General features: G+C 43.4%; 1 protein-coding gene across 1 annotated transcript in view; it reads right to left on the bottom strand.

The window, feature by feature from the left end:
* GUCY2C (guanylate cyclase 2C) overlaps nt 1-10,587 on the bottom strand; it is a 174,562-nt gene extending 163,975 nt beyond the window's left edge. Inside the window, exon 1 of the mRNA XM_029587127.1 lies at nt 10,371-10,587. Coding sequence (XP_029442987.1) covers nt 10,371-10,587 — 217 coding nt within the window. The remainder of the gene's footprint in view (nt 1-10,370) is intronic.
* Nucleotides 10,588-13,941: the final 3,354 nt, after the last annotated feature.

Here is a 13,941-nt window from a genome sequence, read left to right on the forward strand (position 1 = left end):
TGCCTTTTTTCTATATTACTTTAAACAGTCTAAATAAATGAACAAATAAATAAATGCAGAGCTGTGCTATTCGGCTGCTGGAGGAAGTGACAGGAGCAAGGTGGTTCTATCATCCCCAACCCACCTCAGGGGGATCTGATAGTCCAAATAAAGAACAACAAAGAAAAAGAAATAAAAGGTTTAGAAAACTCATTGGTCCAGTGCTTACTGTAGGGTAAGACAGGAGGCACATGCTAAGAGGGAAAACACAGCCAAAGAGGCAGTAAGAAACTGTGAGGAATTGTAGAGCGAGAGAGGCTGCCTGAAGCTGCTGAGACAGAGAAAGAAGCTGAGAGCTGAGATGCGCTGAGAGGACCAGATCCAGTAAGAGAAGGCCTGTTCCAGAGAGAGACTACCAGCCCTGCTCCACAGAGAGATCCACACCAGACCAGATCTAAAAGTGAGAAACCTGCAATAGGGAGAGTCTAGCTTTCTGGGACTGAGAATCTAGTCAGAGCCTGAGAGCCTGTTGCAAAGGATGTGACTGCGAAAGGACTCTAGATCTCGAATAATCCAAGAAGCAACATCCCTGAGCTGCCTCTATGTGACAGAGTCAGAATGACCGTGAGCTGTGATTTTCTCGTTTGCTACATTTAGGTAGGGCCACTGAATGTTTATTTTCTTATCAGCTAGCTTCCCATAGTTCACTAAGGGGTAGATTTTAAAAATTTGCTCGATTGCATACTTTTGTTCGCGCACCAGGCGTGAACAAAAGTACGCTGGATTTTATAAGATACGTGCGTAGCCGTGCGTATCTTATAAAATCCGGGGTCGGTGCGCGCAAGGGGGTGCACATTTGTGCAACCTGCTCACCCCGAGCCCAGTGCGCGCTGCCTGTTCCCTCCGAGGCCGCTCCGAACTTTCCTTCGCCCTCCCCCCACCTTCCCCTCCCTAACCCATCCCCCCCGGCCCTATCTAAACCCCCCCCCCTTACCTTTGTTGCACGATTTATGCCTGCTAAAAGCAGACGTAAATCTGGCGCGCCATCACCCGACCTGGGGGCTGGTCCGGAGGCCTCGACCACGCCCCTGGGCCGGCGCCACACCCCCGGGCCCACCCTCGCAGCGCCGCGTCACGCCCCCGAAACGCTGCGTCATTTTAGGACATGCCCCCGACACGCCCCCGGCACGCCCCTTTTACAAAGCCCCGGGACTTACGTGCGTCCCGGGGCTCTGTGTGCGCCGGTGCGCCGGTGCGCCGGCGGCCGGAGGCATATTAAATATTGCAGCCGCACTACTTAATATAGCCAACTATCGTAAAGTTAGACAGAGCAAGCCCGAAGGTTCGCCTAGGGTGCCTAATACCCTTGCACCGGCCCTGGTCAGCAGAGTTTCAAGTCTCTGCTGCACAGTCATCTAAAGCCTGGGGCAGTGACTCTCCAAGCAGAGAACAGCAAAGAAGAGCTCCAAACTCCAGGCAGCAGGTAGGGGTGGGGAGAGGCTGGAGCAAGCAGCAGAAGCTCTTCTCTGCCATTCACTGCTGCTGTGCCAGATCCTGCTCCTGCCCGTCTCCTCCAGGCTTCCTTAGTGCTGTCCGGTGTTATGGGGACAAGAGAGAGGGACCGGAGCAGCAAGAAAGAAATCGGGGGCATTGTCCAATCCAGTCGGAGCATGAGCCCAGGGAAGAGGATCATCCTTGGACTGCCAGGACCACAGCACAGGAAGCACATTCCCGAGTCACATTCGTGTGCTCCTGCCCACTGCTTGAGAAGCACTGACATTTATTTATTTTTTTTCTTTAATACTTTTGAAACCGTTTACCAGCATGTCAAGGGTTACATGTATCTCTGTATCTTGTTGCTATTGATCAAACAGAGCAGCCATACATTTATTATCTTGTGGCTTCAGTATTACCTGCAATAAGGAAGAGCATGATCTCATTTCCTCTGCTACAGTTCAAGAACATATTATCAATTTTTATAAAGTCAACAAATGCCATATTTTCCCACAACATACTCTCTACTCAAAGAAGAGTTTGTAAATAGGCATAGGAAGGGTAATTTTATAATGTCCCGCACAAAGGTAACTTCTGCATGTAGAACGTACACACAGACTTTACTGAGGGTTTCCAAAGCAAACATATGCATAGGTTTGCTTGGGAAATTTGTGTGCAAGAGCCCAAGTACACGAACAGATTAACTTGTGTAAAGCTAAATCTCCTTTTCGGAGGGCATAACTTACATGAGTGAAATTATGCGCATACTTTTTAAAACTGAAAAGTGCCAACTTTCCCCCAACTCCAACCCCCGAAACACCTCTGCTCAGTTCTTTTAAATGTGTGCAGGAAACCGGGCTACAGGAGGCCAATTTTAGGACTGCCATTAACGCAGATAAAACTGGGCTTTATGGCTTTGAAAATTATCCACAAACTGTTTCATTGTGTAATTATCACATTGACAATTATTGTCTCTTGCTCTGATAAGAGATGTGACACAATTCTTCTAATTCACAAGTACATTTTGGAAGTCCTGGTGTGTCCTGTCTGGGCTGTGTGATTTTCCAGAGTATAGTCCTGAATCTCATATTTACTTGTGGCATCAGCTGAAAACTACAAATCAAAATCAGAGGCAAACCAACCACCAAAAAAAGTAACTAAAAAAAAAAATACAAGATTAAATGCACATCAGAAGGTGCCAAAATGTCCTAATGGTATCATAAAAGTGCTTAGCTGTTATCAAATCATCTCTGGAACAAAACAGCCTAACTTTGAAACCTATTTGTGTTTATGCGCGCGTAAGATGAAATCACCAATTTGCTGATACCTCTGTCAGTTCACTCACTGTGTTTCCAGTTCACCCTGAACCCCCACCGATTCACCCAGAACTCCCATCCAAAACTGCAGACAACAGACAAGTCTGATTTCAATTTTGCTAGACAATTAGCAGGTGTAAACTTGCACGAATAAGCTACATAATTAATACATGAATATAAAATAGCAACTTCCGCACATATCTCGATCCTGCTCTGGAATGCCCCTAAATCAACCCTTTTTTGCGCTGATCAATATGTCTGCAAAACATATTAAGTGTGTGTGAAGAAGAGAGAGCCACTGAGTACGTGTGTGTTAGAGTGTGTGTATGGAGGAGAGAAAGAGGATGAAGTTTGTACACCCTCCTCCCTCCCCCCCCCCCCCCCCCCAACTAATCAAGGTCAATCTCAAGGTGACTGGAAATCAAAAGTTTCCAGGTATGGAGAGCAGAGGATTTTTTATCACTATTCATTTTAATTGTTGGATGTTATTTGATATGTCTGCTGTTTTTAAATGTTTATTGATGTAATATTTGTAATGGAGCTCTTTCCTGGGTAGGGTTGTTGCTACTTGAATCCTGGGAGTTAGTGTTGATTTGCTATGCAGACTTGTCTCTTGAGATAAACTGTATGCTTGGCAGTCTGTGATAGCTTTCATTGGAGCTATGTAAGTATTGTCCTAAAATGCTCTACGTGAGCTATTGAGACAATATAGGACCCATCTTTAGATGTCAATGTCTCTGCTCTGACATCTAAAGAAGGAGCCTATATAGTTTTTAAAGCTCTTGTATAATATTGTTAGGTAAAAGTATTTATTTTGCAGGTATTTTTAGGCAGCCTGGCTTGTTCTGTTTACCTAATAGGTGGTGTATTGGTGTTTTAGGGATTGATGTAATATTTGCATTGTTGCCTTTTTATAATTACGGTTTTGACTGTTTGAGTGCTGGCTGTTTTGATATGGGAGGTTTACTATACTGGAATTCTTTATTCATGGTTTTCTGAGGGCCAAGCCCACACCCAATGCATATTACAAAAAGCCTAATGGCATATGGAGAAAAGAGACAGAAGGAGTGAGACTGCTGAAGGATTGAGGAGGGTAGAAGGAACGGAGGGAGTAATATTGTTGGTGACGTGGGGGGGGGGGAGTTTGAAGTGGAAAGTGGGCTGAAGTGTCAAGACTGAATCCCCTATTATAAATGTCACTGCCCGCACCTGCTTCCTGTGTGGCCTTGGCAACCTTTTCTTCCAGTGCCTGCAGAGTTTTTGGTGGTTGGTTCAGAGACACAGCAATTTCTTTAGAATTCCAGAGTCTCTGAGCTAAATCTGGAGAGTTCCCATGTATGGTGAAGATGGAAAGAAAATACTTCCCTCATCTTAAGGCAGGGTTATGACATCTTATCAGGTTAATGTGCATGAGGAGAAGTCTATATTACCTCTACCCCAAGGCCTGATTTATATTGCCAGCATCCATAGGCATGGGATGGGGGGGAGGTGCCCTCTCCTTCCTCTCCTCTCCTGAGATCCCGGTGGGGGTGTGATGTAATTCAGTTCATCAGAAATGAATGTCATAGGGCAGAGCATTCCACAAAACAGGTGCTTGATAGCTAAACGATGTACAGCACATCCCTTCCAGTCTAATCATCGTAGGAGAAGGAATTTGTAATAAATCCCGTTGGGATAATCAAAGTAATTTTATAGGAGAATACGGATTTAACAAATTGGACAGATGCATAGAAAAACCACTAATCGACAGCATGAAAAGCCAGATAGAGCACTATATTTGATCCTGCAGAGAACGGGCCGCCAGTGGAAATTTCCTTTCACCCACGAATCTGCGACAATCTCGGAGTCAGTGGAAATGAGAAGTTCCCAGGTATGATCCTCATTCAACCAATGATCTTTCTCTATAGGTTAATAATTAAGATCAGTTTGCAAATCAGCCAGGAGAAAAAGCGTGAAAATAATCTAAATAGTTCCTCCCAATGCAGCCTGTAGTCCCTCCTGATGCAGCCTGTAGTCCCTCCCGATGCGGCCTGTGGGGCGAAAGATGGTGACCATGTTGGGGGACATCACTTTGTTTCAAGTGGACCATTTTAATTGAATATTTATGGCATTCCAGAATTACAATAAAGTTTAACAATTTGTGCTAAAAACACCTGTAAGGACTATTTAGATTATTTTCACGCTCTTTCTCCTGGCTTAATAATTAAGATATCAAACACACTAATTGAGAGTCTATAATAATTTACAACACAACATCCTTTATTCATATACCATAATACTATATAAAATCAAACTCATTCACTCCATATGCATGCTATAAAATAGCCTGTGATACTGGACTAAAAACAATCCTTTCATATACCAATATTAATAATGAATGGAAACAGGAAAAATACAATACAAAAAAATATATATAAATGATCACAAAACATATACAAAACTTTATGAATACACTGATAACCTTTATGATATGCTGGCTATGTATCTTCAGAACCACATTAGTTTCTATATAAATATGTTACATGACAGAAAATGACCATAATCCCTGATTAGTGTTTTATACCAACGGCGTCTATCTTGTATACTTCTTTATACTGTTAATTACACTTCAGTTCGTTCATATTGGATGTGAAATCTTGAATATGTTTCAAATGCAGATGTTAATCTTCTATAAACAAGTAAGCGTAGTTGTCACGTTCCCTTCCGCAATCATCCATATATCTTATTATATTTCCCATTCATATTCTTTTTTCTCTTGCGGAGGTTGCCGATCACATTCTTTGCTGATCACATTCTCGACAAAGAGCCCTCGTTTTGCCGTAACTGCTTCATCAAGGGACAAGTCAAATCTACAAAACCAAAATAAACTATGCTCAAATGCCCAGCACTTAAAATCAATCGTATGGCTGCCAACTACAATGCAACTATCGGACACAAACCTGACACCAAACTTACCACTAATCCTTTTAACAGTTTACTTAGGTGTTGGAACACACGATTATCATCCTGGTCTACCGACCAATTACTGGCTTTTTTACTCAAAATATTAACTGTAAAGACAAACATATTCGACCATGAAAAGTAATTTTACAAATCTACACAAACCCCTTATACCTTAGATATATTTCAAAAGGTACTCACCCACAAATTATGCACAAATCGATCACCATTCCACTTTTATCACAATGACACAAACTTCCAGATATATTCACGGTATACCCTCATTATTAAACTCGCTCCGCCCAGGTGGATAACACCAATATTTAAACCTCTCATTCATCACAGGAACATGGCAGCATATAACTCAATGTATGACGCAAATCCCATTACGTAAACCACGTACTGTTATTGTATAAGCCAATCCAATCATTGACACAACATGACCACTCATTTCAAAGGAAATAGTGCAAACTCATACATTTAATAATGAACGTACACATCAAATGTATAGTCCAAACTCAAAATGATCATTAACATCCAAAGTTCTTATCTACAATCTTCACAAAACCATGCTTAATGTATACAAAACTATCTAATTGCCCTACCTCAAGCCCATTTACATTATCTCTTCTCCTCACAAACCACACAATTCAATATATCCCACAACAATACACTGATGATAATATAGATGTTGCACAGGCTGGCTGCGCAGCAGCACAGCTGACCTCACCTACTGGCACGGCAGGGCCCTCCACAAGCTCCATCGTCACTAAGGGAAATCCTCGTCACATTCTCCATTGGCCAGCCCCGCTCGGGGCACCGGCATGGACATTGGTCAACCCGCGCGTCTCGGCAGGCCCCCTAAGCGTGCACGCGCTCCCCTGCCTTTTAAAGGGCCAGTGGCAAGGGAGTGCTCGTGGCCTGGGAAGATAACATCAGGGCCAGGGCTCTACTTAACCCGAACCCTGGCAGTCTGGATTGCCTCTGCAATGGGTCCCTCTCCATGTGAGCTGCTGGTTGCTGCGTGTTCCTGATACAGTGTTCATGATCCTGTGTTCTTGCCTCCGCGTCCTGCTCCCTGCACCTGCCTCCCGCTTGGTTTGTCTTCTGGCTCCTAACCTCGGAACATCTCTCGGATTCTGCTTGTCCGCTGCCTGCCCTGACCTCGGAACGTCTCCCGAATTCTGCTTGTCTGCCACCTGTCCTGACCCTGGCCTGTCGGACCTCTCCACCGCCTCACGTCATGGGATCTGCCGGCCCCGGGAACCCACAGGGAACGAGGGCTGGTATAGCTGAAGGTCCAGGTTGGGTTCCTGATACAACCAGTTCCACCTGCCAACCGCAGGGACCTGCGGGGGCCTTCCCTACAGGTAGCAATGACCCCGCCTTTGGCTTAGGGTCCACACCCTGGCTGGCAACAGCTAATGGATAATCAAAAACATTAATGATAATTTCCATTGATCATGCCCCCAACATCATATGCACCATCAGTATTGAATACATGCTGGCCAATCTATTAACACTGCTCTAAACCTCGTATTCACCATCAATTTTACATTAAAGCTGACCTTTCAACTCCATTATTTAATCCCGAAGGCACCGTCTGCCATCCGAAAATATATTGTCAGAGTAGTCATGATATGATACCCCCTTGTTCATTATGAAACTGTCTGATAACAAAAAATCTAATATCTTCTATAGAATGTTTCTCCTTAGACCAATGGGAAACCTGGCTGTGCGAATACTGCTCTTATGTTCAATGATGCGTTGTCTTATTGTTCTTTTAGACTGTCCAATGTATATCAAAGAACACGGACACACAATGGCGTAAACATAACACACTGGGATACACAAGGAAAACATCCAGGTAAAGTGCATGGATATTTTAACCTCCTATGAGAAAATTGTTGTATTGTAAGCACATTAGGGCAGACAGATCACTTGCCACAACAATATTGACCTACTTCTGAAGGATTATCTGCATGAAAGAAACTGTTCCTCACCAGTTTATTTTTTAAATTTTTGCCCCTTTTAATTGCAAAAATAGGATTCTCATTGAAACCAGGCAATGACTTCAATATAAGCCAATGCTTCTGTTTAATATATTTAATTTGGGACATTCTAGAAGAAAACGGTAAAGTACAGACATCCCTAGAGTGGTTCTGTCATGTGACATTTATACAGAAACTAATGTGGAATAGGTTCTGAAGATACACAGCCAGCACATTGTAAAGGTTACCAGTGTATTCATAAGAACATAACATAAGAACATAAGAAAATGCCATACTGGGTCAGACCAAGGGTCCATCAAGCCCAGCATCCTGTTTCCAACAGTGGCCAATCCAGGCCATAAGAACCTGGCAAGTACCCAAAAACTAAGTCTATTCCATGTTACCATTGCTAATGGCAGTGGCTATTCTCTAGGGGCCGGATTTTAAAAGCCCTGCGCGAGTAAATCCAGCCGGATTTATACGCGCAGGGCACTCGTGCGCCAGTGCACCTATTTTGCATAGGCCGCCAGCGAGCGCATAGCCCTGGGACGCGCGTAAGTCCGGGGGCTTCGTAAAAGGGGTGGGAGGGGGCATGTCTGGGGGCATGTCCGGGGTCAGGGGGCGGTTCGGGGGGTGTCCGGGGGCGTGGTGCCATCCCGGGGGCATGGTCGAGGCCTCCGGACCAGCCCCTGGGTCGGGGGATGGCGCGCTCAGATTTACACCTGCTTTTGGCAGGCGTAAATGTGCCAACAAAGGTAGGGGGGGTTTAGATATGGCCGGGGGGGGGGTGGGTTAGGTAGGGAAAGGGAAGGTATGGTGAGGGGAGGTGGAAGGAAAGTTCCCTCCGAGGCCGCTCCGATTTCGGAGCGGCCTCGGAGGGAACAGGCAGCACGCGCCGGGCTCGGTGCGCGCAGATTGCACAAATATGCACCTCCTTGCGCGCGCCGACCCCAGATTTTATAAGATACGCGCGGCTACGCACAGATCTTATAAAATCCAGCATACTTTTGTTCGCGCCTGGTGCATGAACAAAAGTACGCGCGCGCGTAAATTTATAAAATCTACCCCTAAGTGAACTTAATAGCAGGTAATGGATTTCTCCTCCAAGAACTTATCCAATCCTTTTTTAAACACAGCTATACTAACTGCACTAACCACATCCTCTGGCAACAAATTCCAGAGTTTAATTGTGCGTTGCGTGAACAAGAACTTTCTCCGATTAAAGTTTTTATATGGTTTTGTGATCAATTATATACACTTCTTTGTATTGTATTTTTCCTGTTTCCATTCATTATTGATATTGGCATATAAAAGGATTGTTTTTAGTTCGGTATAATGGACTATTTTATGGTATGAATGTGGTGTGAATGAGTTTGATTTTATATAGTATTATGGTACATGAATAAGGATGTTGTGTTGTAAATTGTTATAGACTCTCAATTAGTGTGTTTGATATTTAATCTATATTTTGAGGGTCACGAGTAATTCCACCCTTGTTAGTTTAATAATTAAGATGCCATTTAGTGCTAGGTATTATGATAGTCTTTGTTATATGGGCAAAGATGGTGTTAGTCCATTGAGAGACATAAATTGGGAAGCAAACAGAGGATGTCTGTAGGGATAATAAGAATAACAGAGTCTGGAGGATCCCTTAAATTGCTCTGGGCCCTAAGCCATTGCTTGGTCTGCTTTTTCTTAGCACCAGCACTGTACATAGGTGCCATCTATTAGGAACTAGATTGAAATTTACAATTCATTTTATGAGAGCCAACAAATCAGTTTGTGATGCTACAATTTTCAAGCACTACCAACCTGAACTAATAATAACAACGACCTGTATTAATAGCCAATACTACCAACATATGGAGTGTGGTTCATGCTGGGTCATGTGAAATATACTGAGCACAAAAATAATATAGTGTACATAAATTATTTATTTATGTATTATTATTTGCATTTACTACTTGCCTTGTTGGATAAAAAACAATCCACTCAAGGCAGGGTACAGTATATTAGAATAGCAGAATACCATCAGAGTCCAGGAGCAGCTTAACAACAGGATGAGGAACATATTAAGGACTATCTAAGGACTACACTGGTCAACAGTCATAGTAGCGGTTTAGCAACAGAAGAGGGTGCACAAACTAACCACATTTGCACATTTTAATGCATACTGTTTACTGGTTTTTCCTCATATAAGTTTGCATTTATGAAGCTGTTTCCAAAACTTATGCAAAATCATTTCTGAGCTGGAGTCATGCAGTTGCTCATTAGCAATTTTGCCAAAGCAAACTTCCGTGCAGAAAACCATGCAAAAAGGCAATTTTCCATGAAACTTAACTACACTAAAGGCAGGTGTAGTTAAGCCTTTTTGTGCTAAAGTCCTCAATTTCACACATTTTATCACAAAAAAAAATCTTTCAAAACCCTTTTAATACTATTTTAATGCACTGGTATTGTGAGAAAACATTTGCGCAGTACCAACTCTTTTCCGCGAGCCCATTTGTGGGTTAGTACATTGGCCATCTAGTCTCACAGCAGAGTCCCTAAATGTCAGACTCTAGCTCCTGCCTGTAACATTTGACCTTTGCATCCTCATGCATGAAATCTTAGATGCCCAGCAGTAAAATTAGAACCAATAGATACCTACCAACTTTCTTCAGCGATTCCTCAACTAATTGCAGACTCTGTATGATGGCTGGCTGCACTTTGTTCAAAGTCCAGGAGGATTCATTGTCATCCAGGATGATCACATTGAGAGTGAAGTTATTGTCGACACAACTGCACTTCACGGGCCGCTGAGGAAGCCAGATCTGGAGCAGGTGAAACAGCGGCCCAAAGGCAAGCGTGACCACCAGTTGCCGCATCCTTCTCTCAGCTCAGAACCTTTTCACTCACATCCCAAAAGGGTTCACCAGCCGGGGACAAAAAAACAGGTACTACCTGCATGTGTAGATTGGCATATAGAGGTGTGCATCCCTCTCGCTCACCACCCACACCTCTCCCCACCCGCAGGTGCAGGTCTCCTTCTGACCAATGAGAAAGCGAATGAGATGCCCAAAGGTCGCTCTGCTGAAGGGATCTGTGTTTGTTCATGGAAAGGTTAGAGCTATAAAACCTGAAAAAAAAAAAAAAAAAGCTCAAGTCCCATCTGTTAAAGTTAAGTTATTGTTTCCTGCTCTGTTTTTCTATTATGGAAGGAAGGGATGAGGAGAGAGACTGTGGCACAAAACAGTTTAGAATTCCAGCAGCAGTCCTGGAGAGTCTCTGAGTCTCCATTTATCACACTGTATTCCGGAATCTGATTGTCTTTGCCCTTTTCTTCTTTCCATTCTTTGTCATTCTCAGGGGCAGATAGAGGGGTAATTTTCTAACTGCCCTCATTGGTGCAGAGTCCGGAGGTAAATTTTGCCTGCAGTCTTGGCACCAGTTTTCAAATTGAAAGTCTGCATATATTTTCCCTTTGAAAATTACCCCAGGAGAACCACCCGTACCCACGTGCACTCGTACATATATTCGGGTATTATTTTTTCCCAGTAAAAATACACATGCAGCTGTGAAAATTCAAAAGTCTAAGCGTGAGTGCAAGCACCAAGCCCCGGGAACACCTCTCCTTGCCACTGGTAAAGTTATGCCATGCAGTGACACTACGGGCATGCATTCAACCGTATACACAGGGCAGGGCACTTTTGTACAAGCCCATTTCAGCAGGTAAAGCTCAGTTTTCTCTGTGGAAATAGCTTTGAAAATGACACTCAAGGAATGTCATTTCATGATTCCCCCCCCCCACCACCACACACACACACACACAGCAGTAACGTGTCTATGTGTACATATATTGCATTTCCAAAGCAAACTTAACACTCACAAATTTGCTTTAAAAACCTTTGGGCATTAGACCAAGTACACTCTGCGAGCAAATTCAAAAAGTATGCATGGAGATTGTAATTCCCCCCCCCCCCCCCTACACACACACACGTAACAGGTGAAACTGGGTTATGTGTGCACTTTTACGTGCCCTGGCACCCAATTGATTTTCAAAGTGACTCCTACACCATACAACAGGGTTTTATGTGCATAAATCACTTTGGAAATCGAGCCCTAAATGTTTGGGTTTTTTTCATAGCCACCAACTGGAAGAAACCCTTTAGTATGGCCAAATGACAAATTATTTTGTTTACTACAGTGTTAGGTTTTAGAATTAGGGCCATGTACTCTGCAGCTGTGCCAGCAAACATTTTTAGATAGTTCATTTAGGGCCTCATTTTCCACGCCGCTCGCACGCGATAAGGGACCTTTCGCATGCGAAAAGTCCCTTATCGCGTGCGATACCAGGATGGGGCGGAGTCGGGGGCGGAGTCGGCCCCGGAAGAGGAGGAGTCGGGGCGTCACCGGGGCCGACTCTGCACCGACACCGCGGACAGCGAAAAGGTAAGGGCCTTTTCACGGCAGATTTCGCTCCCAATAGCTACACCTCCTATGGTGGCGCTATTGGGTGCGAAACCGGCAGCGATCGCATTGCGACGGCGCGATCGCTGCCGGCTAGCGCAGGCCCTCCCTTCGTTTCGGCCCCCCGCCCCTCATCTTCTAAAGTATCGCAGGCCTGCGATACTTTAGAAGATGAGGCCCTTAGTGTTAAACACAACATCACAAAGAAATCCCTGTCTTTTGTTTGAATGCATACTTTATATCTGAAGAGAGATTGTTTTTTGAAAATCTCTTCCATCTAATTGCGCTACATATCATGGGGACAATTTTTCAGAGAGCCCCTGGCATTGCGGAGCCTGTAGGAACGTTTACCAGGTGCACTTTATAGCTGTTTCCGATGTCTGAACTTTAACCAATGGTGGAATGATCAAATTCTTAACACTTCAGGGCATCCAGGTCAGGATGCTTAAATCTTGCTGTAGCTGATGAATTTCTAATCGATGAGCTCCGAGTGCTTCCAACCAGTTTCTTCCACAGAATCTTAGGGCTTCTATTTTTTAGGTGTTTATAAAGTGCAAAGGTAGAGGTCTGTATTCCGTGCGCTGGTGAGCAGGCAAGTTACCGAGTAACTTAACAAGGTATTCCACTCACTATATCCAGCTAAAGTTAGTCAGCCAAAGTTACCTAGATAACTTCAGGACAATTATTTTTTGACCAGACTTACCTGGCTAACATTTAGCCATGCCCCTGAAACACCATCATCACTACCGCGGCCGCGCTTTACTGTATCGGCCCGTTTACCTGGGTAAATTTTGAGCAGTTAATGAGTTAGATGCAGAAAATTTAGCCGGGGGAGGGAGTGGAAAGGGAGGAATGTTCAATGCTCAGTTTTTGTCCTTTCCTTGCTCAAAAATGGCCACATACACATATAAACTATGCAAATTTTAAATAACTGGGAAGAAAACATATCCAGAAAAAAATAGGTGGAAAATGGGTGGGGCATGTTACTGGTGTAATGTTCCTGAGAGAGAGAGAGAGAAAGAGAGATTTTTGGCACGCTTTTGGTGCACTTTTGAGCGTTTTAAATCCCTACTCGGTTCCTCTTTCACTTTTTTCCGATTAGAGGTGAGACGATACATGTTGATTCTCCACATCTAAAGTAAGTCCATGTATTAATGTTTCTTTAGCGGTGTGATCGCTGGGTTACTTAGTTTTTAAATAGTCCTATATTTTAAGATTTTTTTAGATACGTTTTAATATTCATTTTTTAACTATAGCCTTCTTGCCGGTTTGTTACTATTTTTAAATACCGTTCTTGTTGCCTGAGGTTCAGCATTTGAGTTATAATATAAATGCTAGTTTCCTTGCAGCCTTATTTCATTTCCTTTTCAACATGATTGTTTAGCTTTTTATCCTTTTGGTTCCCATGTTTTTAATTCATATTTTTTATTTACACACACTTTTTCCTTGCACACTTTTACAGAATATCAGGAAGTGATTGATGTGAGTTGAACTCATATACATTAAAAGTTCACTTCAGACAGGTAAACCATGCACTTATTTTCATTTTATGTTTCTATTGCTGCTTGAAAATGTTCACTTGTTCCTTTGAATTACAATAGTGCCATTGTATTTTATACGTTACCATTGTATATATATTATAATTTCAGTTTTTTGTATGTCCTGTTTGTTGAGTTATGTTTGTTATTTGTGTATTTTAGCCCCTGAGGCAGCCCCAATGTGGGGGCGAAACTCGGCCTGAGTCGGGCTCCTTTTATTGAAAATACGTCTCC

Source organism: Rhinatrema bivittatum, chromosome 2 (genome assembly GCF_901001135.1).
Source record: "Rhinatrema bivittatum chromosome 2, aRhiBiv1.1, whole genome shotgun sequence".
Lineage (NCBI taxonomy): Eukaryota > Metazoa > Chordata > Amphibia > Gymnophiona > Rhinatrematidae > Rhinatrema > Rhinatrema bivittatum.